Below are 27,931 nucleotides of genomic sequence, written 5' to 3'. Positions count from 1 at the left end.
ACTGCAGTGTAAGGTTGTGGGGACCGTGCACTGCACCAGCGGCTGTACACAGAAGGGTGTGTGGCTGCTCCAGGGGCAAGGATGTGCCAAGGCAACTCTACCGGTCACCGTGGGACCAGCCTTGCATGAAGTAGCTTTTTGGGGAGTCTTTGTGGGGGTCCCATCTGCTTGGCTCCTGGTCCCACCTGGCCTCTGGCTCACCAAGCCTCTTGGTCCTGGTTGAGGTCTCCTGGGCCCCCAGGGACCCTGCCAGTCCAGTCGAGGCACAGGCATTGGCTCAGGCGTGGGCACATCACCCAGCTCCAGCCAATGAGGTAGAGCGGTGTGGCCTGGGCATCTAGCCTCAGCCAGTTAGGCCGAGAGCTGGAGCACGTGACCCAGCTCTGGCCAATGAGCGGAGAGCGAGAACTTCAGCGCCTCCTGGACTGCCGAGGCCTCTGGGGCTGTCTGCGGGTGAGAGGGGATTTGTCAGCCCACAGGGGCTGCCGCGGGGGTGACTCTGACACTGGGGCCCCTGAAAGTGTCGTCCCGCTGCTGAGTCAACCACCCTGGGCCCGCACTTCCAGACCCGCAGCTCTCGGGGGTCCCGGAGTCCTGGCTGTGCTCTGGGATCCCTGGCCATCGGCTTCTCAGGTCATGCGCTTCCCTGTTCCCCAGTCCCAGGAACACGAATGAAAGCTAGAACGAGGGTCGCCGGGTGGGAACCGCGGAGTTGGCGTCTGCAAGCGACGGACTCGTGATCAAGTGTGCAAAGCTTCAGCGAGCCCTGGCCGAGGGCGGGCAGGCAGCAGGCGGCCGAAAGCAGGCCGGGCGTGGCTGTCACCCGCCCCTCCCACCCGGGCAGGATGCTAGTTTTTTCCTTAGGCCACTTCCGCCAGGGCAGCCGTCCCTGGGAGCCGCAGCCCCTGGCGGCTGTGCTGGGAAGAAGGCGTGAGCACGCTCGCTCGGCCGCACCCAGGCCCACAGTCCACGGCAGGAGTCTGGCTCCGCCTCAGCCCTGTGCCCCCCGGGCAGCCTGCACCGTGGGGGCTGCTGGGGGAGAAGACGCGGCTGAGGAGGACCGGAGGCCCAGTGACAGCGCAGTGCCGCTCAGCAAGCCAGGCCACTAACCCTTGCCCTGCCCCGCTGTGTTTTCCACACAATGTTTTGTTCCGGAAATGTAACAGTTTTCGCAGTCAGCGGAGCCCCTGCCCAATGTATCAGAATGTTCCGCAGCTGTGGGACCTGGGAGACCTGCAAAGCGTTCTTTTAGCTCCGCCCCTCTCGGGAATGTTCTCTAACTGCACCCCTGCCACAGCAAGCACGCTGCCCACCCCTTGGCCCTGTATGAGGGGCTTCCTGTTCTAGTCAAGCCCTCAGACTTGGGAGTACAAAGTCCGCTGAGCCTGCCTGCGTAATTAAAAGTTTTTCTCCACCGCTGCAAGTGACTTGGAGCCTCGAGTCTTCAGATTTCGAGAGCAGCAGTGGTGCCGAGGACCCCTGCCAGCCCTGCCGTGCCCTGCCCAGGCGTTTCCCTCCTGGCCCTCTGTCCCAGCCCTCCGGCAGGAGCGACCTGAAGTCGGACAAGGAAGGCTCCACGCACCTCATTCCACTGGGTACCCTCAGCCACCGGCTGCAAGGAAACGTCACCTCACTGGCCCCTGAGCCCAAGGCTGGAGCTGTCAGTCTGTCTCTCCCACCCCCAGGCTGGCCACAGAGAAGGAAACCAGCACCTCCCTCGGCTCAGCAGGTCTCCCTGTGCAGGTGTCTTCGTGAGGCACTTTGGTGGTCACGCCCAGACCTGGAAATCGATCCAGCAGTGTACATGCGCGTGTCTGCTGCCGCTTTGGCTGCCACTGTTCACGGCGCTGTGCAGACAGGAGTTAGGGCAGCACAAATGTCTGGAGCAGCATGGGCTGCAGATGGAGTGATGAAGGCTGGCCGGGGTTCAGGGGAGCCCCCTGGGTCATGAGCCTCTCATGTCCTACTTTCTGCTTTTCCCCACAGCAGGAGAGCAGTTTCGGCAACGTGGCGAATCCAGGTACGCCATGGCCTCTCTGGGGAAATGACTGGTCTCGGACCACAGGAGCCACTGGCTTGAGTGCTTGTTCCGCTTCGGCTGAGAGCCAGACGGGGGATGTCCTGCGGCCGTGTAGTCCATGTGCATGGTGAGGGGCGCAGACGGTTGCAGTCCCCGGGTCCCTGGAGGGGTTGGACTTCTGCCACTCATGTCAGGACAGTGTCCCGAGTCAGAGCTGCATTGTTAGCTTTCTGCCACTGGCCCAATCCGAGAACAACTTCAAGGAGGTTGGATTTACTCTGGCTCAGGGTTGCCAAGGGTTCAGTCCATGGGTATGTGGCAAAGCAACATCACGGTGGAAGCTGTGGTGGAGGAAAGCTGCTCATGTCATGGTGGCCAGGAAAGCAGGAGGAAGGTGCTGGTGCCCAATGTTGTGTCCAGGCCTCTCCCCCTGCATCCAGGGTCCACCTCCTCACTTTCCCTTATCCCTGATGATGCCATCAAATGACACTGTCACCAGTAGTTAGCCTATTGGTGGTGCATCAGAGCCCTCAAGATGTAGCTGCCTCCGCAGAGCCCATCCCAGCAGCCTTGCCGTTCCCACGTGGACTTGGGGGTGCTTTAGAGCCAAAGCAGAACAACACAAACATAACCCCTCCCTTCATTGGCCTTTCCAGTCCCCTCCCGGCCCATCAGTCCTTGGCCCAGAAAGTGTCCCAGCTCCCAAGCCTCCTCACATGGCGCCTACTCTGGTCTTGGCCTCAAAGTCATACTCTGCCCACAACATTGGGCCAGGAAGTGCACTCACACAGGTGCCTGCTCTGTGTCATTCACGCGGAGACTCCTCCCTGCTGGTGTATGACAGCTGGGTCAGAGCCAGGCGATGGCCACCACAGCCCTTGGCTTCTTGCCCCGTGGTGTGCGGGGGTCAGGATATCGGAGCCCCACACAGGGGTGCTGCCGAGATGGCATGGGGCACTGGCACTGATAAGTGAACAACCACCATGCCCACAGGGAGTCTGTGACTGCCCCCACGGTCACTCAGCATGAAGGGACTGCGGGGCTCCCAGCTGACCTGCTGCCCTTCCCAGTGGGGGAACAGCCTCCAGCAGCCCTGGTCTGGCTGCCAGGCCTCCTGGCTCTTCCCCAGCTGCTATTCATCCCCGCATCCTGGGGACACATCATGGAAGGCCTGGGCTGTGTGTGGCAGGGTGGCCATGAGCTCTGCAGGCTCTTTGTGGCCAGACTCTTGGCGCTGCCAGCTGGTCCCTGCCGTCCCAGGATGCGGCCAGGTCTCTGGCAGTGGATGCTTGGCAGGAGGCCCTGCTCTGACCTGCCTGGACCCCCAGAAGAGACCAGAAGCTGCACTGGAGCCTCAGGCTCACTTTGTGTGTGGGACTGACCCAGGCCCAGGCGTTGCCTGGACTGAAGGATGAGCCACAGGCCTGGGTGTGCTGTGTGGTGAGTTCGTGCCCTGGCCAAAAGGCCACCGCCATCTGACTCTGTCCCCACACCGGGTCCCCAGGGGCAGACCCGCAGAGACGGAAAGAGGCGAGTGATGGCCGGAGGCTCCGGGAGGGACCGGGTGGCCGCTCACTGCACAGGGCTTGGTTGGGGACGATGCAGACTCAGATACTACTTTGCAGCGATGGTTGCTCTTGTGCAGACTGTGCAAAACACCCTGCATGGGCTCTGGATCCTTTCCCAGCCGGCGGCCCTGGCCGCTCAGAGCCACAGCTCTCCGAGGAGGGGCAGGGCCCGGGCGTGGCCAAGGGGAACCTAAAATAACTCCAGGCACTGAAACTCGAGGGCTGGTGGCCGCGATGGGGAACTGTCCTTGGGAGGAAAGGAGAAGTTTCCTGGGACTCGGTGAGGCCCCCAGGTGGTGGTGGAGGTGGCTGTCAGGCTGTTGCTAGTGACCTCCTGGCGAGGCCGATGGGACAGGTGCTGTGTGCTGTGTCTCAAGTCTGAGGCTGCACCCGGCGGTCCTGCAGTGCCCCTGCCTGCCCTGCTGGGTCGATCCGGGCTCATCCGAGACCCGGGGAGCAGGGCCACGTGGTCTTTCACTGCCCCCAGCAGGGGCTGCAGTCTCCTCTGCTAAGGGGTCCAGCCACACCTGGTGCCTGCCCACCAGGCACCCACCGAGCTCGGGTCTGGGGCTGGAGAAATCTGTCCTTGGGCCATGTAGGCCGAGCAAGTGCTGGCAGAGTGACTCAAGTGGGGCACGGGAGCCAGGGCCAGCTCCCCAGGTAGAGGCAAGTTGCCCGACCTTTCACCCACTGTGGGCTGAGGGTAGGACCATCACCAGGGCGACAGGGGCTAGGTGGACAGCCATATGGGGAGCTGTGGCCAAGAGCAGCTGACCAGGGTCAAGCACTGTCAGTCGGCTGGGTGTGGAGGTGCACACCTCTGGGAGGCTGAGGCAGGAGGATCAGAAAGTTGACACCCAGCCTGGGCAACTTAGTGAGACCTTGTCTCAAAAAAAAAAAAAAAAAAAGAAAAGAAAGAAAGAAAGAAAGAAAGAAAGAAAAGCAAATAAGTAAAAAAATAACAAAGAACTGGATGTCGTGCAGTGTGGAGGCCCTGGGTTTAATCCCTGGCACCGAAAAGACAAAAGTGAAACAGAAAACCCAGCACCGTCTGTCAGTGCAGACCCTGGAGTTGTGTCACGGGCAGGAACAGAGGCCCACAGGGTCTGAAGCTTCCTCATAAAACCGGCCCATTTTAGTCTTCCGCCCTTCTCTCTTCCTCTTTCTTCCTGCCTGGAACACAGACCCCGGAGGTGGGGCAGCCACTTTGGAGGCGGGAAGCCTCGAGCGAGAGCCCACAGACCAGGGCAGAAGTGCACAGACACCTGGTGGCCCAGGGCTGCCCTGCCCGCTCGGGTTTGTTAGGTGCAGGTCCAGGGCTCCCGCCCGCCTGGGTTTCCTTCTGTTTGCAGCTGAGTGCAATCCTGTTGGAATCCGTGTTCAAATCCTTCTTGGATAGAGTTGCCAGACTCGGAAAATAAAAATGTTGGATGCTTAGTAGAATCTGAATTTCAGCTCAGCAATAATTGTAGTATAAGCACATTCCGGGCAACACTGAGAAGCAACTGATACGAAAAATACTTGCTTCTCTGGACTTTGACTGTAACTGCAGTGGCATCCATGGATGAGGGGACAGCCAGAGAGGGTTGGGACCCGGCTGAGGTCTCAAGTGAGCAGGGCGCGAGCTGCAGGTCATCTCCTTGCCCCCGCGTCAGCGCTGACCTGGTTGGTGTGTCCACCCTGTCCTTCCTGTTGTTCTCCTCTCCTCTCCTCTCCTCTCTTCTCCTCTCCCCTCCTCTTTGCCTGGGCTGGGGTTGCAGTTCTGACCTTCCTGCCTCAGCCTCCTGGCCTGCTGGGATGACAGCGGCTTTTTCAACTGCTTTCAGCCTTCAGGGACACTCACGAGCAGCCTGTGACTTGGTGCTCAGGGCACCCACAGACCAGGGATCTGCAGGGAAGCAACAGCAATTTCCTTGGCCCTGCCCTCAGCTGTGATTTGTTTGTTTGTTTGTTTTTGGTTTTGGTTTTTTGAGACAGGGTCTACTTTGTAGCCCAGCTTGGCCTTGAACTCTCAGAGACCCTCCTGCCTTGGTGTTCTAAGTGCTGGGATTACAGGCATGGGCCTGAGCCCATGCCAGGCTCAGTTGTGATGTTTGCTTTAAACGCATTTCCTTGGATACTTTTGCAGAAGTCGCCGCCCAGCAGACCCAGAAGGGACACAGTCTCACCTCACTGCGGGGCACTGAGCCAGTCCTTGGAGGTGAGGACCCCGCCACTCCTGGCTGCCTGCAGAGGCCCAGGTTGCTGAGCAGAAAGTGCTGCGCCTGTTTAGCCGCTCCCGCCCGGGCCTGGAGAGGGTCCAGGTGAGTGCGCCTGGGCAGCGGCAGGGCCTGGTCACCACCAGGAGAGATCACAGCTCCCTAGCACCCTCCTGACTCCTTTGGTCTCACGGGCTCTCTGCTCCCAGGCTGGGCCCAGCCACACCTGACCTCGCCCACACAGCTCTGGGGCCCACTCGGGCACCCAGTGTGCACGCTGTGTCCCCATAACTTCCACTGGCAGGGGTGGGGGGCACGGGGCAGCAGCTGGAGGCTGTGAATAGGAAGCCACCGGGCAGGACGCCCTGGGCTCCCTGGCCAGGAGGAAGTGGGCACAGGTGGCCTCGAGATAACACCCAGCAGAGGGTGTGGCAGGCAGCATGGCAGGGCTGGCCGGGTCCCCACCCTGCAGCTGGGGGACAGCGGGGCCTGGCCAGGGCTCACCTTATGCCAGACTTTCTTTTCTAATGAAAGTTAAGATTTTTTTCAATTGTGGAAAAATAGAACATGAAATTCACCATTTTAACGCCAAGGACATGCATGCTGTGCGACCGTCATGGGCATGGGGTCCCCTCGAAAGCAACTCCCGTGCGTGACAGTCGCTCCCAGCCCCTGCCCTCCCCTGTGACCACGGGTGCACCTTCTGGTGCTGCAGTCTTCCTTTCCCGGATTTTCAAGAAAATGAGGCCGCATGGTCGGCGTTGGGGTCCCGCGCTCAGGTTGGTGTTCAGCCAGGTCCCTGCTGTGGTGCCCGGCGCCCAGAGACCCTTGAGGGGACGTTCACTGCCAGCTGCACCCCCCAACTTGCACAGCTGCTGTCCCTGTCCGCCTCCTGTGCACCGGAGGTGAAGTGGCCAGGCAGACCCCAGGCCCAACAGCCAGCTTGTGTCCTGGGCTCCGGGGAGCTCCTGAGTGGTTGCCAGTCTTGCACACAGGGACGGAGACAAGGGCACTTCACAGGGGGTTCCCCATCGCTCCAGGCCTCTGTCCCTTCTGGGACATGTGACCCTTTTGGGTGGAGGGCCGTGGCCTGCTGTGTGTGCACAGATGGAAGGGGGTTCTGGGGCAGACGTGGAGAGAATGTTCTGGGCTCAGCCCTGCCCCTGTGCCCCTGTGCCCTGGGCTCCTGGGCAAGGCAGCATGGAGAAATCCAGGGTGGGACCTCAGCTTCCCATCATCCATCATCCATCCATCTCACCAGCATCCATCCATCCATCCACATCCACCATCCGTCCATCCATCCATTCCACCAGCATCCATCCATCCACCATCCATCCATCCACTCACCATCCATCCACCATCCATCCATCTCACCAGCATCCATCCATCCATCCACATCCATATCCACCATCCATCCACATCCACCATCCATCCATCCATCCATTCCACCAGCATCCGTCCATCCACCATCCATCCATCCATCATCCATCCACCCATCCACATCTACCATCTGTCCATCCGTCCATCTCACCAGCATCCATCCATCCATCCATCCATCCATCCATCCACTCACCATCCATCCATCCACATCCATATCCACTCATCCACCCATCCATCCACCACCACCATCCAACCATTTATATCAGATTGGAATTCAAAGTGACGCAATGGGGCATTGCCCAGCAGACTTATTTGAGTTGATAGCTGACACACATCATCTGGGTGGGATGGTTCCGGGGAGCCAGCTCTGCTGCTGTTTTTAAGCAACATTTCCTTGATTCTTGTGAACCAGATCTGCAGCATGGAGGTCCATCCGATATGAGCCAAGCATGGGCAGGATGTGTGGTGCACTTGGAAGCAGCGCTTCGACGTTGAACAGCACAATCACCCAGGTTCTGTGTCTGTGGGTTTGTAGGATGCCCAGTGTGGCCTGGCCATGTCTCCTGCCGGGCGTGTGTCCTCTGGGCCCCTGATGTCTGCCCAGGGCACTCTGACCTGTCCTCATGACGAACGCTGAAGTGTGGGGTGCAGTTAGCTGTTAGTCCTGACAACCCTAGGACCACTGGGCCACCATCACCACCCAAGAAGCAGCCACCCTGTCTGTGTGCAGCTGAGCTGGTGGCCCTTGTGGGAGAGGTTTCACACTAGGAGGGGCTGGGGTCGAAACGTTTTTTGGAGGCAGGCAAGCAACAGCGTTACAAGCACCACTGACCCCGGATCCTTGGATGTGCAGGAGGTGGGTGGCGGGAGTGGCCCCAGCTGCCGAGACGGTGCAGGATTCCCCCGGGCCGCCCCGCAGTAGGGAAGCGGCCCTGCCTCTCCTTCCCCTTGCAACATCAGGCGATCCCCGCATGGCTGCGGAGGGCAGCGGACTTCCCCCGGGGCCTGTGGGACTCCAGGGCTTTCCGCCACCTGAGTCACCCCAGGCTCCCGCGTCACACTGCGGCTCAGGGTCGGACTCCACGGGCCCCGTGCCCTGGGCTTGGGCTGGGGACAGGGGAGCCCCTGGCCTGCTCAGCAAGCCTCCTCCCCTGGGGACCACGACACACTTGGGCGGGCTGGGGACGGGCTGGGCTCCCTTGTGCCAAGCGGTGCAGCCAGCGGAGAAGGCAGTGCCCCTCTCCCATGTGCAGGCTCCACTTCAGGAGCAGGCAGCACTTGTGCTGGACATGCGGACTGCGCAAAGGCCTTTCCTACGGCGAGCGAGAGGAGACGCCCCTGACCTCACATTCTGCCGGGCCTCAGCTCCCAAGGCCACGAGGACAAAGTCACAGCCTGCGACCTGCACCTGCCCCTCAGGACCAACCTCGCCTTCCCTCAAGGGGGCAGTGATCAGAGCACTTCTTCCCCCAAGGCCAGCATGTGGGCCTGGTACGCTCCTGTTCGGCGCTTTGCAGAAAGCCACATGGGCACAAAGGAACAGGAAAGGGGCTGGCGATGGGGCATCGCTCCTGACAGGGAATTGATGAGCTCAGTGCTGGACACACAGCGTACCTGCAGCTGTATGGCCACCCTGGGGTCCACATGACCCCGCCTGGACCAGCACAGAACCATGGGATTCGTGGAAGAGGAAGCCTTATGTAACACTTCGAAACTAAGTAACATCTGCGGGTGGTGGTGCACATCTGTGATTCCAGCACTCAGGAGGCTGAGGCAGGAGGGTCGCTGTGAGTTCAAGGCCATTTTGAGCTATACAGGGAGACCTCATCTCCAAAAACCAAAAACCAAACCAAAACAGAAACGAGGTAGCAAAGTGTCGCAGGAAGATGCCTTGAAATCAGAGCCCTGGTGGTTCCTGACCGACTCCAAGCCCACCCATTCAGTGCGTCCAGTCCTGAGGGCACAGTGTCATCATCCCTGCTTACAGACAGGGCGGGGCCGCTGGGGAGGCTGGACCCTCGGGCACCTGAGCCCCTCCTCTCCCTGACTGCCCCGGGCCAGGCACCGCTTTAGGGTGGGCACTCTGGATGCCAGACGACTTGTCTCGGGAAGCTGAGGGAGGAAGGAGCAAGCTCTGGCCCGGGATGCAACCTGTGGCCTCCACCACGCAGCTCCTGCCTCAAAGATCAGCCATGGGGACACAGGCCTGAGATCAGGGGCTGGGCGCTCAGATCTGGCGCTTGCTGCCCCAGACCCCTGCATCCATGGGAGCCTGGCCTTGAGAGAGACAGTCACCCAGGCTGAGAGGAAGCAGGCACCTGAGGCCTTGAGACTCTGTTCTGCTGAGGCCAATGTGCCGGAAAAGCTACCATTTTCCCTGTGTTCGGTGCAGAAGTGAAGGCGTTTGAGTCCTTGTTTCTGCATAGAGACTGAAAGCTGCCTGTTAAGCCACCACCAGGGCTGCTGGGCTCAGTGGCCCCAGCCACACTTGGGGCAGGCCCCCAGGGGGACTGCAGGTGCCTGCAGGGTGGGGACACGGGGCAGCTGCACCGGCTCTCCAGCTGCCCGAGGCAGGAGACACCTGGCCCTTTCGGTTTCTGACAGGAAGCTGCCTCTGCAGGCCCCAGGATGGACCCACTGTGCTGTTGCTTGGGTGCAGCCCCAGCTGGATGTCCCCTGCCTCAGGATCTGGGGATGGAGAAGCCCCAGGGCGAGGGCAGCGGGCGGGGCAGGATCTACTGGTGTTTTCTCCACCTGCTGCCAGTTTGGGACCCTGTGGCCCTAGCCCTCGGTCTGGCGGCGTTGGGGAGCTCTGCTGCACTCTCTGTCTGTCTGTCTGTCTGTCTGACCAGGACTGGAGGTGGGCCAGCAAGGCAGCCAAGTGGCAGAGGCCCCGGGACTCTCAGAGCCCCAAGCCTGGGGTCGACCCCTCCGTGTCTGCATCGCAGAGGCGTTGGATGGGGACGGCAGTGCCATGCAGGAGGCCGCCCCAGACCCTGGTGACCTGTGAGCACAGTGCCCTGCAGCCCTGTGGGCTCCAGGGTCTGGGCCCCGACCCTGCCCCGGCGAGTGCGTGGACACTCAGCGTCCTCACCCCCAAGGAAGGACCCAGAGGGCAGAGCTCAGAGCTCTGCCCTGGGGTGCAGTGGCGCCAGCCCAGGGCCCCGTGGTGTGGGCACCACATTTGGCTGGTGGTGTGCAGGGCGCGGGCCGAGGCTGGGGGCCCGGCACCCCGCCTGCTCTGCCGCCACGGGGCTGGGGCTTTCCACACACTCAGAATGCGCAGCTGGGAGCAAGGAGGAAGCGCCAAGCCCACAGGCAGGGCAGATTCCCAGTTCCTCCTTGCGGCCCCTCGGCAGCCGAGCCAGGGCCAGGCCACTGTCCCTTGCCCACCCCATGGCCTTGCTGGGGCTCTCGGCCACCCCACACAGTTGGGACGGGATGGGGACGGGCGCGCTGACATAGCCTGTGACCCCCACGTTGGGAGCAGAGACCCAGCACGGTGCCCCGTGCAGCCAGACGCCTCCCCAGCCCCGGCCCAAGCACCAGGGCAAGGCCAGGCCATGGGGCACGAGGGGCTTCGAGGGGCTGCTTCCTGCCCACGGTCTGTGGTCACCCCGTGTTCACTGTGCCCCCATGGGGCTCCTGTGTCTGCCCCAGAGCAACGGGACTCGCAGAGGGTGGAAGCTACAGTTGGTGGCCCTGTCCAGGAACACTGAACAGCACAGTGGGCGCTCAGAAAAAGCAAAGGAAACCAGTAGCAGGCATAGCCTGGGTGGAGGTTGCGCCTCGGAGAGGCCCCAAAGTGGCAGCCGTCTCCGTGCACAGGGACTGTGCCAGTGTGGGCTCATTATTGGCATCAGGGGCATTGGGATGAGCTCAGTCCAGGTGTCAGCTATGGGCAGTCAGGTGGCACCGACGGGATTCCTCGGAGGCAGCCCAGCTGGGTCAGGCTGCCGGGCTCACTTCCCCTGGGAGGCAGAGGCAGGGGCCTCCCTCCCTCAGGATTCAGCCTTGGGCCCTTTCCCTGCTTGGAGGTACAGGCCCGGGCGGGCAGGCAACAGCCTCTCTGATGCATCCTTCTCTGAATAGGCAGTGGTGCCTTCAAGGGTTGCAGGAAGATGCCGCCCTAAGGGGCTCGGCAGGTGCCTGCATGGTGTCACCTGCCTGTACCCCAGGGCCTGGTTGCAGCTCCTGGGGAAACTGGAGATGCAGTTCAGCCGAGGACTTGAGGCCCTGGCAGGCATCCCCCCAGGGGGCCCTGAGCAGACACAGGACAGGATTCCACAGGGGGGATGGCACGTGCAAAGGCCCGCCGCAGAGGAGAGGGGCCAAGTGGCAGGAGGAAGGCAGGGAGAGGACAGTGCATGGACCTGGAGGACACAGGCTTTGCCCCACCCCAGACCTGCCCCCGGGAGGGTCCTGTGGCCTCCATCCTGAGAGGGGGCTTGTGTGGCGCCCTGGTGATGACATTTCATCTCCTCCCTCCGGCCCCACTGCCCCAGAGATGACAGCTCTGAGCACTGCACAGGGAGCCTGGCCCAGGGCTCTGCTTCCTGCCCATGTGCCTGTGTCAAGTGTGCTCACCCACCGGAAGTGAAAGTGCAGAGCCCTGAGCCCAGGTCGGCCCCTTGCATGGTGAGAAGTGAAAGTCGCCCAGCCTGGGCACCTGGGGCCACTTCCTCCAAAAGCTGGTGCGGCTCTGGGCTGTGCACTGCCTGACACCCGGGACAGCAGAGGAGGGGACGTCGGGAGAAAGCGCAGTCCCAGAGGGGCAGGGGGGCCCTGTCTGTCCCTCATCCCCACCCACCCACAGGCCGGGGTCTCAGTGCCCTGGGGGACAGTTGGCTCGCAGGGCGTGGCTGCCTGGGCCTTGTGTCTGATGCCACCCTGACCACCCGAGCAGGAAGAGGGCAGGGGAGGTGGGCGCGGCCAGGCGACTTGGCCATCGCTGGGCCCTGTGAGCCTCGGTCAGCCTGAGGGCAGGGGCGAGGGCCAGCAGGTCAGGTGAAGACACGGGTCAGAGGTCACCATGGCCGCATCCCTCTTCTCAGGCTCTGAGCTCCCCACCAGCTGCACCCCGGCCGCCCCATGCAGATTCCTGTCCCCATGGTGCTGAGGCCTTGCAGGCCAGGCATGCGGCTGCCCTCAGCCCCTGCCACAGTGCTAGGGGACCAGCGGGTGGCAGCAGAAGGGATGGGGCCCGCCCTACCCAGGACCAGCGCCTCTCTGAGAGCAGCAGAGGGAGGCTGGGGGAGAGGAGACTGAGTGGCAGATAGAGCGACAGGAGCCGCACAGCCAGGCAGGACACCGGAAGCCACCGGGGCCTGGGCCACTGGAGGGACTCGGCCCTGATGCCTGGTCTCAGACCCGTGGCCTCCATCACAGTCACACAACACATTTCTGTGTCCCACGTCCATGGTGAGGGACAGTGTCCCTCGGGGTTAGTGCTCACGTCCTTCCTAGAAAGGGGCGCGGCTAAGGGACCCGCGCACACCTTGCACGGCTTTAAACATCGCTGGTCTCCTCCAGCTCCTCACGTGATAGAGATGCTGCATAAATAGCTGCAACCCCCGGCTGCTCAGGGAGGAGGACAACAGAGACCAGCCTGGGTGCGTTCCGTACGGGCGCCGTGGCTTTCCGGGCACTTCCTGTCCAAAGTGGAGTGGACCCACAGGCGAGAGGACGTGCACGGAGTGCAGCTGGGGCAACTGTGCTGCTGCGGTCTTGGGAAGCCAACCTGGCAGAGGAGCGGACTGAGGGGCCAGCCTGGAGGGGAGGAGGGCGGGAGGTGGCCTCGCTTGAGCTGAGGCTTGCTGCAGCTCCCCACTTTCCCTCCTAAGAGACACCAGCAGGCCTGGCTCGGTCTCTCCCTTGCGCTTCCTCTGCATCAGGCCAAGCTCTCCTGTGAGACCTTTCCAGGTCCGCTTCCCTGCGCCCTCCACCTTGTACCAGGCGGGCGGGCCGAAGTCCTGCCTCAGCCTCCCTGCCGAGCGCCATCCACAGGGCTCTTGCTGCCCACAGTGGGTGCCTAATAAGTGTGAGCCACGCCCGCTCCTCTCTAGTCTGCTGTACTCGGGCTCCATGGCTGACCGCAGCCCTGGTGGCCCGGTGCTGGGGAGCCCATTCTGCACCCCAGGACCTCTCGAGTAGCTTCAGCCTTCCAGCGCCCCCACAACCTGGACTCACGGGGGTCACCATGGGCTGCGCCCCACGCGGCACAATGTGGAGGCCCCGCACCACACTCAAGGGACTTGGAGCGAATCACCCACTGCCAGCCCAGGTCTCCAAGACTCAGGCAGAAGCCTCACAGCGGGCCCTGGGCCAGAGGTGCCCGGCTGAGGTGCGATGCACCCCGCACTGCCCCGGCTGGTGCTTCCTGCCCTGGTGTGTCCCACATCTCCCTGTGCGGGTCCTGGGGCTCATGCAGTGACCCTGGGACGTGAGTGCTCTGGCCCTTCAGACTGTGGCTGTGGCACACAGTGGGCTCCTCTGCCGGGGCAGCGCCCCTCCAAACACACCTCTGTCTGCGCCTCTCAAAGCTACCACTGTCCTCTTCCCGGCTCAGGGAGTCGCACCCCCGGGAGCAGGGGGTCCTGATGCCCAGGGAAACTGAGGCCCAGTGAGGGGACCTGGCCCAGGGTGTGCCATCTTGGGCGGACTGGCCAGGCTGGGCTGTGGGCCACGCCTCCTCCTCACAAGCCCCCTGGGGTTCCCCACTGGGAGAAGCCCATGGGACCTGCACTCTGCACCTGAGCCCAGGCAGCCCCTGCTGGCTGCTGCACTCCAGGCTCTGCATGAGGAGTGGGCCCTCTTCAGGGGCAGGGCGTCCCCAGCTGCACTGACCCAGCTGGCAGCAGGAGCACCGTGGGACAAGGGCCTGCAGCTCCAAGAAGGAGGCCATGTGGCTAGGCCCAGTGCAGAGCCACCCACCACCCCCAGAGCCCCAGGCCTGGGGTGCACCCACCGGGCTGGCTGTCAGGAAGGGTGGGGCCTCCTCAGAGACAGCCATCCCTAGGACAGCCAAGGGACCTGGGCCAGCCTCTCTCCCGGCCTCAGTTTCCTCATCTGGCCTGTGGACAGGCTGCGTGTGCCACGGTCCCCTGGTGGAAAACGTGGCTGGCCACCCCTCCTGGACGGGCCGGGAGGGCCTCTGGGTGGGGCTGGGACGCAGGCTTGGCACCTGCCAGGCTCCCTGGGCCACCTGCCCCAGCTGTGCAGCACGGGGGCGCCGCGTTGATGTTTGAGGTGGGGCAACATGGCCACGCTGCCAACAGCCGGGCAGGTGGCAGCTGGGAGATGCCACCTTCCCGCCACCGCTGCCGTGGCCCCAGCCTCTCTGGCCTTGCCGGTCTCTTACCTGGGCTGCCCTTCCTGGGACCCCAGGGCGCAGATGCCAGGGCCCCGCTCTCCAGCGTGGAGGGTGCCTGTGCCATGCCCTCGGCAGGACCCGGCTGCGGGGCGCTGGGCAGCTCTCAGGAGTTGGCACTGAGCCCTCGGCAACAGCAGGGACAAGCAGGCAGGGCCTGTTCGTGGCCTGGAGCCCGCACCTCTGTCCCCAGGAAGCTCCGAGCCCTTCTAGCCGCCGCTGGCCCCCGGCCTGGGCTGCGGGTCATGGGGAAGGGGCGGGAGGCCACAGGGGCTCATGTGACGGGGCGGGCTTGGGACAGAGGGAGAGGCAGCCAGCTGTGTCACCCTGATAAGGCAGTGGCGCAGCTGCACCCTGCGCTTCCCCTGCAGGAACCATCTGGGCCCTGCCTGCCGCCTCCCCCTCGGCCGTTCCATTCCGGTCTGACTTTCCAACAACTTCCTCTCCCCGCCCAGCCGGCCACCGCCTGCAGGTGTGGGGGCACCCCGTGACCTTGGGCCAGGGCCCCTGGCGTCCTGCTCGGCCTCCCCAGGCCTGGGGTCTGCACCTGCCCGCCCGCCTGCCTGCGCACCCTGGCACCCTTCCTGTGCCCCCACCCGGCCGTTGGTGGAGCGGCTGGGCCGGGGAGCAGGGCTGGCTGAACCCCAGGCCCTGCCAGCCACCTGACCGCTGGGGCTCACAGTGCTCCTGTCCTCCCAGAGCCCCCGAAGCTCGAAGCTCGGCGCAGAGCTGAGTCTCCCGGCCTCACCAGGCCTGGAGTCGAGGTCCTTGGGGGAGGGAGCGGGCCGGGCAACAGCCTGGTGGGGGTCGGGGCAGCGCACCAGAGCTGGCAGGAAAGAGCCCCTCCCTCCCGAGGGCCGCTGAACTGCAGCGGGTCAGCAGGGCTGGCGGGGCCCTGCGGCTCCCGGGGGGGCCAAGCAGTTCAGGCGCCACCGTGTGTTGAGGAGACCTGACTCTCAGGCCGTGGGTGCTGGCGTGAGGTTAATGTCAGCCGCAGGTCCTAGGTCTCCCAGCGGGCGGCCCAGCGGGCGTGGGTCACAGTGTGTCGCGGCTTGGAGGGAGACGCTCTCCCCGCGGGCTTCTTGGTGCCAGCCTCCCTGGCCCCAGCCCTGCGCTCCTGAGACTGGGCAGCAGCCAGCGTGGCCAGCACCCCCTGCCCATGCGGGTCCTGCATCCCTGCCTCCCTTCCCTGAGGCCCCCTGCGAGGCGGCCCGGCTGCTGCTCTGTGCTGTCCTCTGTGCCACCTTCCGGCCTGCAGGGATCTCCAAGTGAGGGACCCGGGGGCCGAGGCCACGACATAGCCAAGTGGGCGATGCCCATGCACCTTTGCCCAGGACACTTCTACTCTCCTGGCCTGAGCTCCCCTCCGCCGCTTCCTGCCGGGCTCTGGGCTCTGATGGCAGCCAGAGGAAAGAGTTGCCCGCAGGCCGGGCACCTGGGTGCTCCCCGCTCCCCGCCGGGCAGTTGGGCTGTGGGGAGGCGGACGTTGGCTGCGGCTTGCTGAGCCGGGCGGCCCATGAGATAAGGGGCCAGGAGGAAGCGGCTGTAGGGGAAGAGGGGCCATGGCCCTGAGACCACCCCGTCTGCTGCCTCCCCAGCCCCCCCCCATAGGTGCTGCTCTGGGTCCACAGCCCCTTTTGCCCTCCAGAAACCCTGGGGACAATGCCACCCGCTGTGGGCCCCGCTGGATGGGGCCTGTGGGGTGGGGGCACGGCCCCGGGATGGGCGACTCCAGGCAGGGGCTCCGAGGTGGGCACACTCCAGCCCTTGGAAATCTGCAGGGTGGCAGAGGACGGGGGAGTGGGGCTGAGAGGCTCTCTGGGGAGGGGTCCCCCAGCTCAGAGCACCCCTGTCGGCTGAGGGAGTAGATGGATGGACAGTGGATGAATGGATAGATGGATGGATGGGTGGTGGGTGGGTGGTGGGTAGATGCACAGATGAATTTAGGATGGATAGACAGCCGGCTGTGGTGGCGCACACCTGTAACCCCAGCAGTGGGGAGGCTGAGGCAGGAGGATCGCTGTGAGTTCAAGGCCAGCCTGGGATACATAGTGAGTGAGTGATGCAAAGTGAGACCCTGTCTCAAAAAAACAAAAAACCAGAAACCAAAACAAAACGACAGCGAAAACAGATAGATGGACAGACTGATGGGGGGGTGGGGGGTGGGTGAAAACGTGTTTCAGGAAAGCCCCGTGTTGGACCACTTTTTGACGGAACGAGGCCACCAGGGCGAGGTCCCCAGTCCCAGAGCCCGAGGCCAGGTGCAGGGTGCCCTGGAGGCACTGGGCTGGCGACTGCATGGCCTCCGCCTGTGTCCAGTCTCGGAGCCCACCTGGCCCTGGTGCAGTGTGGGGAGGCTCAGCAGCAGACGGCCAGCCCGCGAGAGGGCAGCTTGCTTTCTGGGGTCCCTGGGCTGGGACCAAGGCGGCCCTGACCCTAGGGGCTGGGCTGCAACTGGAGTCTCCGCCTTTTTGGCTCACAGACCCTTTGGGATCTGGGGGGCTCTGCGGCCCTCTTCCCCAGGTGACACTTTCCCATGGCCTTTTGGGGGTTCAGGGATGGAGCCCAGGGCCTCACATGTGCTACTCTGGGCTACACCCCAGCCAGCCCTCTTTAGTTCTTGTTTTGTGACAGGGTCTCAGTAAGTTCCCCTAGGCTGGGCTTGACCTTACAATCCTCCTGCCTCAGGCTCCTGAGTAGCTGAGATCGCAGAGTCCGGATGTCAGATGTCTGTCCTGATGCTGGGAGATGCAGGATCCTTCACCAGCTGCATGGAAAGTGAGGCCACAATGTCAGTGACAGCCACAGCAGGTTGGGAACCCAGAGTTGGACCCAGGACACCCTGACATTCAGTGACCTGAGTGGCGGATCTGTGGGTGCCGGGTCCTGGGTGCGGCAGCCCGGAGGAAGCCCATCCATGGTTAAAGGAAATGTTAAATGCAGGGCAGAGGCGCAGGGCCCATCCTGCCCCCCTGCCCTGCGGCCCTTGCCTTGCGGGGTCCTGGGCAGAGATGGACGGCACTGTCTTTGCTGGGAGCTCTCGGTCAGGGTCACACGGCAGGGGGCTGGGAGCCAGGCGGTCACGCCGTTACTCCCTGCCGCCCTGTTCTGCCCACCTCCTGGGTGGTGTGTTGTGTGAGAAAGTCCATTCTAAACACGGCCCTGGTCCATTTCCCTGGTGGTCCCTCCTGCTGGGCCAGCCCTGGCCTGCGGGCCCCTCTGCCCTGCGCTGTCTGCTGGTGGCCCGGGCGGCACTGCGGGGCCTGAGGCTCACACGCTTGGCCCGGCTCAGCCCCATTTCACTTCCCGTGGGCCTGGCGGAGGCTCTGTGGCTGGAGCAGCTGCTGTACGGGACTGGTGTGGCTGCCATGTGGCCTAGAACCTTGTGGAATGTTCTGGCTGCTCAGCCCGGAGCCCGGGACCAGGCAGCACCGACCCAGGGAGCACGTGTGCCGGCCCAGTGGGCCACCGTGGACCTGCCCTGCCTGCAACCCTGCCCCTCGGGAGCACCGGCACTGATTTCGATGCTGTCCTTGGAGTGACCTTGGAATCCGGTCCGAGGAGTAAACAGCCTGTGTCCTGCACAAGAAGCACTTTTGGGGCTCACTTTTTAAACGTTGCTTCTGTGATGACTTCTGGAGATGCTTACTGGTCTAGAGGTCCTGACGCTGACTCTAGCCGTGCAGGAGGCGTCCCCACGGCTGCGGGTGATGGGGTATGGGGCTCGCCTGCCGCTGCCAGCTCCGGCTGGGCCTTGAGTGCGGGCCTCCCTTGTGAGCGCGAGGTCCCCAGTTAGCAGAGGAGCCCCGGCCTCCGCAGCGGGTTTCTTGTTCTTCGTTCGCTTCACCCTTCAGCTTTTCTCCACAACACTGACATCCTGTGGCGGCCTGGACCCGGGGGCACCACCGCTGCCAGGCCCACTCTGCCCGGACCAGCAGGAGGTGTTGGGTGCGGCTTTCCCTGTGTCCCCGTGTCCTGGGGTCTTCCAACCCTGCCATTCCCGGGGTCTATGGACCCTGACTATAGCGATGTGGGCTCTGACACGCCTGAGGGGCTCTGACATACCTGAGGGGGCTCTGACACACCTGAGGGGCTCTGACACACCTGAGGGGGCTCTGACATGCCTGAGGGGGCTCTGACACGCCTGAGAGGGCTCTGACACACCTCAGGGGGCTCTGACACACCTGAGGGGGATCTGACACGCCTGAGGGGGCTCTGACACACCTGAGGGGCTCTGACACACCTCAGGGGCTCTGACACACCTGAGGGGGATCTGACACGCCTGAGGGGGATCTGACACACCTGAGGGGCTCTGACACACCTGAGGGGGCTCTGACACGCCTGAGGGGGCTCTGACACACCTGAGGGGGATCTGACACGCCTGAGGGGCTCTGACACGCCTGAGGGGGCTCTGACACACCTGAGGGGGCTCTGACACACCTGAGGGGCTCTGACACACCTCAGGGGTTCTGACACGCCTCAGAGGTTCTGACACGCCTGAGGGGGCTCTGACACACCTAAGAGGGCTCTGACACACCTGAGGGGCTCTGACACACCTCAGGGGTTCTGACATACCTCAGGGGTTCTGACACGCCTGAGGGGGCTCTGACACGCCTGAGGGGGCTCTGACACACCTCAGGGGCTCTGACACACCTGAGGGGCTCTGACACACCTGAGGGGGCTCTGACACGCCTGAGAGGGCTCTGACCCACCTACCCTGCCCACCTCGGGGCCTTGGGTCCTGGGGCCCAGACTGTCCCTCTGGCCTGCCTCTTCCCACCTGAATCCCAGCTCTCAGAAGGTGCGTGGAGGCGGGAGAGCTCCAGGTCCCGGGACCTGTGGGAATCTCGCCCTTACTGTGCTGTGGCAGGGGCAGCTCTGAGGCCAAGGTTGGTGAGGGAGCCTTTTCCTGTCACCTGCCTGTGAGGACACAGGGCCCCCTGCCAGGTTCGTACCCCTGAGGGCCCAGGAGGCCCAGGTGGCCCTGTCCCCGCTCTGGGAGGCCTGGCTGGGCCGGCAGCCAGTGTGCTGTCCCCTGTGTGGAGACAGAGCCAAGTGGAGCCATGACGGGGACACTTCCAGGCCATGGGCTCCCAAGCTTCTGCAGCCCCCAGACCCCCTGGCCTCACGCTGGTGCTGTGGGGACCTCTGTTTTCTGGTGTTTTCAGGGATCAGAGTCACACACCGTCCACCCTCTCTCGACACTGAATTCCCGTGTGGCCATCTGCTTTGTTCTTCCCAGGCAGGGCGTCTGTGAAGGCCGCACCTCAGCCGTCGGCCCCCTGGACGGCACTGGCTTGGGACACAGCTGCTGGAGCGTTTCCTTGGGGCCAGACGGCCCGGTGCTGGCCTCCTGCTGGTCTTTGGTGCCCCTGTGCCCAGCTCAGGCCCGAGCCCGGCCCAGCCGCCCGGGAGGCCATCAGCATGGTCTGAGCAGGGGCTCACTCTTCGTCCTGGGTCTCCCGCTGGGCCCAGTGGGTGCTGGGGCTTTGCCTGCCCTGTTGGCGTCCCCACCAGCTCTGCTCTCTGGAGATGCTCCCTGCCCCTCCTGCTGCAGCCCAACAGAGGGGCTGTGACCCGGGCTGGCCTGCAGCCACCCCAGGGGAGTGCCATGAGACAGGAAAGCCAGAGCCTGTTCACTTCCTTTGAGGCCCTGTGTACAGTCGTTCCTGAAGCCCTTCTTTCTGTACATCAGTATGGTCCTAGAGGAGCGGAGTGAGTGTGACTCGTGTCCTGGACTCCGGAGCCAAGGCAGCCCAGGGGGGTCACACTTTGTGGGAGCAGCTGAGGTCAGCACCCCGACTTGTGGTCATGGTACCCTCCCCTCAGGGGGTGCAGCCTTTCTGAGGGGGTCTTGGGCCCTGTGGCTGTTTGGATTCTGGAAGCAGGGCCACGGCCCCGGGGCCTTCACAGGAGACCCTGCCCCCCCCCCCCCACGCTCAGCCTCGCTGAGCTCCTCGTCTGAACCTCGCTCCATCCTGCCTGGCGGGGGACATCATCACGCCCGGCACATGTGTCGGAGCAGCAGCACTCTGCGCAGCGTCACCCTGAGGGGTCTGTCTGTCCCGGGGCCAGAGCTGGGGGCTCTCCCCGGGCCCGCCTGGCCGGGGTCTGTGACTGAGTCTGGAGACACTGCAGAGGGGCACCGCGTGTGAGTCCTCCGCACAGGGTGGCCCCGGCCGGAGGCCGCCACGCTCGGCCTGGCCCCTGCATGCAGCGTGCGTGCCAGTCTGTGAGGACTCAGGGCTGGGGGGGCCGGGCCAGCGCGGCGCCTGTACCTATCCGTGTGGCCTGTGTGTGAACACGTGTGAGTGTGTACATTTCTGTTGCTTTGGCCCCCCAGGCTTGGTGCTTAGTGACAGCCACCACGGTGGCTGTCACCAGGCGTCTCCATTTGCAGATGGGAAGCTGGGGGCTGGCGACTCCTGTGAGCTCCCTGGGCGTGGTGGTCCCGGCCGTGTCCTCCTCGCTGACCCCATCACTTCCTACAGGCACAGTGCACATGGACACCTGAGGAGCTGCATGAGTCTGAGGGAACCAAGGGAACAAGGGCGGTGCCAGGGCCAGGACACCCAGAGGAGGGCAGTCGGCCCTGCCATGCCTGGAAGCAGCACCTGAGGTGGGAAGCGGCAGCTGTGCAAAGGGCCTGGGGCAGGAGGGCCCATGGGTGCCCATAGCCTGCTGACTGGTCCTGGCTCTCAGGCCTTGCTGCTCCCGGGAGTCAAGCGGCTTCCAGCTGGTGGGGATGGATGCCAGGCGGGATCGTGGCAGAACGTGGCACATAGGGACACAGTTGGATGTAAATATTTTCAGCAGCAAGAGCAGCTGGGAGGCGAGGCCTCGTCACAGAGCATCGTGAGGAAGCTGCAGCCGGGCCAGATGGCGCCGTCTCCAAGCTGGGCCACACCGCCTGCGAAGGCTGGGTGAGGGCACGGCCGACTGTGCTCCTGCTGCCCAGTCTGGGCCCAGCGGAGAGGAGACCCTGGAGCAGCCTGGCTGGCTGGGGGTCCAGGCGCTCCCTGGGGCCCTCCCATCTGGACGGGGCGGGCGTGCAGCAGAGTGGCCGGGCCGAGCAGTGCTGGCTCCTGTCCCACCCTCTCCGCTGCACCCACAGCCCCGCTCAGGGCCACAGCCGCCCCTGTGCTGGCCAGGGCGGCCTTCAGAAACCCTCCCCACCGCCCCACTGCCTCCTCCGGGGTCCTGCAGTTAGAGATTGGAGCTGGAAGCCCTTGGTCGTGGCCCAGTGCTGTGATTCCCCCAGGGGTCCACTGGAAGGCGCTCGGGAGGCTGTGGTGCCTTCTACAGCCTTACCGGGCAGGCAAAGGTCGGGGTAGCAGATGAGGTGTGTGGGGTCAGTGACGTCACCAGGGACCCTGGGCCTGTCCATTCATACACTCTGCCATGCCCTGTGGGTGCTGCTTTGACTCATTGCCTCCTGGTTCCAACATGGCTGCTGTAACTCCAGCAATCACAGCCTCTGAATACTGCATTGAAGGGAGAGGAACCAGGGAGGAAAATCTTTCATGGAAACCTCTGGGTAGATCTTCCCTTCCAGGTATTGGCTAAACTGCTTGTGCTCATCTTGGAGGGAGGCTAAGAAGGTCCCTTTGGTTCTTGTTCTTGGGAGGAGAGGGGATGGGGGTGTCTGGACCACCAAGGAGAGGCGGTGCCTCTGGGCCTGCGTGGGAGGCAGAGAGGGGAACCAGGGCAGACGTGGGCCCAACACACCCAGCTGGAGACCTGGCCCACGGCAGCCCACAGCCCCACAGCAGCGGGAGCCACGCCCCGGGGACTTGCGGGGAGGGACGAAGGGGCTGGCACGAGCCAGCCACGCCCCCCCCGCCTGGGTCACGTGTCGGGGTCAGATGGGGCGGGGAGCTGCACAGGGTCCCGCGTCGCCCCCACCGTGGTCCGGCTGGGCCGTGGTCTGGCTGGGCCGTGGCCTGCGTCTGGTTGTGCACCCGGGTCACTCGCCCTTAGACTCCGAGGGGCCACACCGGCCGGTTGGAGCTTCCCGCTGGCCGCTGCCTGAGGGCAGCGGTTGCCTTGGAATCGGCCCTGGCAGTGCCCGGCCGGCCTCCGTCTCCCCACCGCGTCCCACAGGTGAGCGGGGTCCTTCCTGCCCAGCACCGAGAGCTCCCTCCTGCCGCCCGCCCTCTGCACGCGCTCACAGCTGCGCCCTATCCGCTCCCATCAGCCCAACTCTAACCGAAGCCCAAAATACCACGTGGGGCCCATCTGCCGGCCAACCGAAGAGCGCAGCTGTGCGCTGGCTCGCAGGGGCCTGCAGCCAGTGTGGCTCCGGTGCTGCCCTCACTCCCCAGCTCCCAGACAGGCGAGGGTGCGTCCTGGCAGGCCGCAGCGAGTCCCCTGGGGAGGCAGGACCCCAGCACAGCTGCGCCTCTGCCCTGAGCCCCTACTCCCAGCCCGGCCCTGGGGCAGGCCATGCTGGACGCGGCCACCCCAGGGCCTTTGCTCTGCCTTCCCGAGGGCCACCGGCCACTCCCCACTGCCTTCTTGGCTGGGACTAAGCCAGTGTGATGTGTCCACCGCACCTCAGGAACACCCTTCTTGGTGTCCTAGGTGAAGAGAAAGGAGAGCACCCCACCCCCGGGAAGCAGAGGCCAGCCTGGGGCTTGGCTGGAGTGAGCAGGCAGGGAGCGAGTCCTGTGGGCACAGCTTCCCTGTGTCACTGTGCTTTGGGGTGGCGTGGCTGGCTCTGCAGCTGGGCGGGACTCGGGTCACACTGGCTGTCACCCCGCCTGTCACCCGGGCTTTCGCCAGCACCACAGGGCTGTGGGGCCAGTGGCAGCCCGGCCAGGGACTGCTCTCCCCTGTGTCGCTCCTCTTCCTCCTCTCCTGCAAGTGGGCCACGGAGCTCCGTCCCCGCCCGCAAGCTTCTGTTTCATCTTTCCCTTCTTTCCTCGACGGGAGCTTCTTAGCACGCGCGTGCGGTGCCTGAGGATCGCGCTCCGCGCGGCCCCGGAGCAGGTGCAGAGCAGCCCTCATTCCGCCAGCCCCTCCCTTTCGCCGTTACACCCCCGTGCAGCCCTCAGCGCTTCCTGTGTGCCCGGCACCTCAGGCCCCCGGGTCCCCCAGCCTCTTCCCCCCGAGCCCTGGCCTGCTGGTGCACCCGCCCGGGGCCTCATTTTCTCTGCTGCCTCTGTCCCGAGCCCCATTCTGTCCACTCTGTTCTGAGAACCTGCCCTGCCCCACGGGCCCAGAGCCGGAACGGGAAACTGGGTGTCCGAGCCCCCGGTTCCTAGCACGGGGCCCCTATGCCTGGGATCGGGGACAGGTCCCCTCTGAGCGGTGCAGGCCACATCCTGTTACACCTACTCCACAGCGCCATGCAGCCCCACCAGGCAGGGTCGGGCTTCGGGGGGCACCCGGGGACCGGGACCCTGCTCTGGGGGACAGAGGCTCTCGGCACCTCCAGGGCTCAAGGCTTCTGGGCTGGAGCTGTTCTTGGTCACGGGCCCAGGTGTCTGCAGGGCTCTGCGGGGTCCGCCCCGGGCTCCCCAGCTGCTGGGCTCTGCGGGAGTCTCTGGTGCCGTTTGGTTTCAGGTGCAGCACCCCGATGCCTGCTCTGCCTTCCCAAAGCCCTCTCCCCTGCCGTGTGGTCTCTGTCCACATCCCCTCTGTGTAAGGGAAGCGGCCACGCTGGTCCCCCCGCCCAGGATCTCAGCCCGACCACGTCTGCAGTTTCCCAAGTCACACCAGGTGATTTGGGCAGGGTCTCAGGCCCTGACTCGGGGCTCCTTTCAACCCATGAAAACCGAACTGTGGAGCCTGTGCGGCGGGGCTGTAGGGGGCTTTGTGCGGTGACCCAGGCTCCTGGCGGGGTGACCCTGTCACACGTGGTCCTCAGCTCCCAGCCTCGAGCCCGGCCTCGAGCTCAGACAGAGCAGGGGTCATGGCTTGGCCAGGGAGGAGGTATCAGGACAGCCGGTGCCCTTCCTGGGTCTGCATGGGAGCCCCTGCGGCTGACCACCGGGGCGCATCCCATCCCTGAGGCATCCCCCTGGCAGGATCCAGGCCGGGCCAGCACCCCCGGGGCTGAGGGGCTTTGTCCCCCGTCCTGACCCTCGCAGTCCTGTGAGGCAGCCCCTGGCACTGCAGGGCTGGCTGACTCTGCAGCCCTCACAGGGCCCTGCATGGGTGCTGCCCGGGATGTGAGGGCCCCCAGGGTGCCCCAGTGTGTCGCTGCTGCCTCAGGTGCCCGGCGCGGCCCCACAGTGGTCAGTGGCAGGTGTGAGGAGCCCTGGCTGCTGTGGGCTTTACCCCCAGCCTCGGTGGCCCCTGTGCTGCTGCCCCAGCAGAGCCCCGGAGCGGGCACTGCAGCCTCTCAGTGTGGAGCGGGCTCCCTGCACGCCCTGGCCGTCCAGCAGCTTGCTTCTCAGTGGGGAGAGCAGGGCTGGGGACCCGCTGTCCACTCTGGGGGGCCCCATCGCCCCCTTGGCCCCGCCTGGCTCGTGTCCACATTCGGGCAGCGTGTGTGTGCCCCGTCCCAGACTCTGACTGCCGCCCTGCTGGCTGTGCTCCAGAGACTTGGGGCGTCAGGGACGTGGGCTGTGCCCCGCTCCTGACGGCCACTGGCCCCGCGGAGCCGTGGGTGCCACTGACAACACCATTGCTGTTGGCACTGCTCTGAGCCTCCAGGCGGGGGAGCCGGCATGGTGACACGGGCACTTGGTGACATCTGTGGGTTGCTCATCGGCGGTGCACCATCTGGCTTCCATGGGGACCGGCGCAAGGGGCCACCTCCGAGTGTCTCCAAGGGCCGCACTCATCTGTGCCCAGCCCAGGAGGAAGCAGCGAAACCTAAGGTCCAAACACTGAGCTGAGAGTGAGCATCGGAGCCCGGGTGCTGGCAGCGCATCCCCAAGGGGAAGTTGGAGCGAGGACCTGAAGGGGCAGTGTGGGGCCCAGGCGGGGAAGGCAGTGCAGGCCCGGGGCTCAGAGACAGCGCAGCTCACAGCCAGGTGGGGGGTGGGTAGGGGGCGTGAGGCCCCGAGCTGCGCCAGTGGGAAGGGACTCCGTGGGCCGTGGGCCGGGAGCCGGGGAGGGGTGGGCTGGACACTGGTGGCGCAGTGATGGTTGGAGGGGGAGCTGTGGGCAGCGGAGCTGGGCAGGGCAGCAGGCGAGGCTCCAGGTGCAGGGTCCAGGGTGCCTCTGCTCCTGGGTCTTTGCGTCAGCGCCACCTCGAGGTGGGCACCAGGCTAAAGAAGAAGGCGAGAGTCCCACACTCTGGTGACCTGGAAGGGAGCCGGGGCCCTGGGCCGGGCTGGCAACGGTGCTCTGGAGGGAGAGGGACGGTGAGGTGGGGCACAGGCTCGGGAGTGACGCACAGCTGGGCACCCTGCCAAGGCCAAGCCTCGCCCCCTTGCAATGCCCACTCGCCTGCAGCCCAGCTTTGAGGTCTTCACTCCAAAAACAGGTGCTGCCTGGAGCTGAAGCAGAAGGGCAGCTGCCCCCCGACCGCTGGCATCTGGCACACAGTCGGCTGCCTGGCAGCTGGCTCAGCTGGCACAGGCCGGGCAAGGGCATCCCGGGTAGAGGGGCCTGGGGTGGGGCCATGGAGGAGGCACTTAGAGTTGGGGTCCTGGGTCCCTAGCTCAGCTCTGCTGTCCACACTCAGGAGGCCCAGCCAGGCCACCCCCCATGCTCGGTCTGCCCTCTGCAGAGAACAGGCTTGGACATCGGGGCTGCTCAAGGTCTCTGCTGGCACCAGAAGAGGCAGCGGTGGGGGCACTCACCAGCCGAGCACCGTCCCATCTGGTGCAGCCTTTCCTAAGGACAAAAGCCTCCCCACTGCCCTGCGGCTTCCGGTGGGCAGGGCGGCTGAGGGCAGTCACCCCAGTGCGCGGGGAGTCACCATGGCTGTCTACACCACTGTCCAGTGAGCTGGGCGAGTGAACCCCTGGGAAGGAGGGCTAGGAGACGGAGCCCTGCATGCCGCGCTGGGGCTTCCTGGTGCTGGCCAATCCCTCTGTGGATGGTCCGCCCCTCCTCAGCCCTGCCCTGGGTGCGTCGGGGCTGTGGCTGTGCAGGGCACTGGGCACTGCTGTCCCGATGAGCTGGGCTCCGGCTTGGACTTAGGATGCATCCTAACCAGGTGATCTCACCCAACATCCATCCCTTGACTTCAGCTGCAAAGCTTTTTAAAACCTCAGGCCGCATCTCCTGGTTTTGGGGCTTCGGGTGTGAACCTATCTTTTGGGGGTCCGCTTCCACCCTCGCATGGGCACCGAGTGCCCCAAGCCAGGGGGATGGCGAGGGAGAGACCCCTCCTGCACTGCACCAGGATGACGCCACTGTTCCTGTCTGCCGAGACCAGGGTCAGCAGCCGGCCGGCCCTGCTGGGAGCCACCTCTGCCGGACACAGGTGCGAGGCGGAGCCGTTGCGCACGCTGACTCCGCGGGCTGCTCTCTCGGGTGCCTGCTGGCTGCCGGGGCCAGTGGCAGAGGCGATAACCACCCGGAACCTCAGTTTCCTCTGCTGCAGAGGGGAGATAAGAGCCTCTCTGAGATCCAGGCGGCAGGAGAGGCAGCTGAGGCACTCGGAGCCGTCTGTCCACGTCCCTAGCCCAGTCCTAGGTGCCAGCACCAGCGTTGGGATCAGGGGCTGCGGGCATGCGCCTCGCTGAGACCACAGCCCCTGGAGCCGCAGGTGCAGGCCAGGAGGGGTGCAACAGGGTGCACAGAGGACCCCTGGCTCCTGCCCGACCGAGGCCAGGGGCCAGAAAGATTCAAGCAACCCACAACCCTGCCTGTTGCAAAGAAAATACTCTCTGAAAGACATTCAATGAAGTAAATAAAAGAGATAAAAATGGAAATATCAAGGCAGCAACTTCTCTTCTGATTACAAAGCAGGCAGGGGGCGTGGGGGGGGGGTGTGCAGCTGCAGGCTCTGCTGATAAGACCGCAGCCTGCGCGGGTGAGATAAAGCCCTGTCCTCAATCCTGTGCCATCCATATTCATGCGACTGAGGGCTCCGCAGATAGAATAAGTACAGACGGCGCTGCTGCTGCCGGGACCTCATTAATCCACTTGCAGGCATCCGAGTGAGCACTCGCTTGGAGGAGGAGGCGTCAGTAGTGGGCTCTCCTCACCTCCCCCAGCCCAGGCCTGTCCCAGCCTCGGGCCTCACCTGGAAGTGAAGTGTGTGGATGCAGGTGGGGGACCAGGTGGGGAGGCTCCAAACACCTGGGGCGGCCCGAAGGTCACACCTGGAGGCCGAGGTGGGCCGTGGGCACCAGGCCCCAGGATGCACCGCCTGGCCCGGATCCTGGCCCAGGTCCTGGGACGCAGCGTTGGGGCAGACCTGGCCCTCTGGGGCTCTGGTGCGGGGTCCTGGGCGAGCCCTTCTGTGGTGTCGGCCTGACGTCACCCA

General features: G+C 64.4%; 1 protein-coding gene and 1 long non-coding RNA gene across 7 annotated transcripts in view; one reads left to right on the top strand and one right to left on the bottom strand.

Annotated features, from left to right (window-relative positions):
- Positions 1-14,667, bottom strand: part of Cbfa2t3 (CBFA2/RUNX1 partner transcriptional co-repressor 3) — a 56,184-nt gene extending 41,517 nt beyond the window's left edge. For 3 of the 5 annotated variants that reach the window (XR_015444756.1, XM_021256567.2, XM_021256560.2), the window contains exon 1: positions 14,527-14,667. Coding sequence is in view for 4 of the 5 variants with exons in the window: in XM_021256567.2 (XP_021112226.1) it covers positions 14,527-14,602 (76 nt within the window). In the remaining variant the exon portion in view is untranslated. The remainder of the gene's footprint in view (positions 1-14,526) is intronic. The other 2 variants (XM_087194584.1, XM_021256561.2) reach the window with 1 other exon arrangement.
- LOC110348729 (uncharacterized) lies at positions 411-27,525 on the top strand. Of its 2 annotated transcripts, XR_015445203.1 has the most exons (5): positions 411-2,147; positions 5,717-5,891; positions 7,579-7,678; positions 8,420-21,154; positions 21,349-27,525. It is a non-coding gene; the product is annotated as an uncharacterized LOC110348729 (long non-coding RNA). The 2 variants fall into 2 exon arrangements; XR_015445196.1 differs by having other exon boundaries at positions 7,579-21,154.
- The last annotated feature ends 406 nt before the right edge of the window (positions 27,526-27,931 follow it).

This window comes from Heterocephalus glaber, unplaced genomic scaffold (assembly GCF_053883595.1).
Source record: "Heterocephalus glaber isolate CG9 unplaced genomic scaffold, H.glaber_assembly_v1.0 deba00000071, whole genome shotgun sequence".
NCBI classification, from domain to species: Eukaryota; Metazoa; Chordata; class Mammalia; order Rodentia; family Bathyergidae; genus Heterocephalus; species Heterocephalus glaber.
This window is presented reverse-complemented; position numbering and strand designations above follow the sequence as displayed.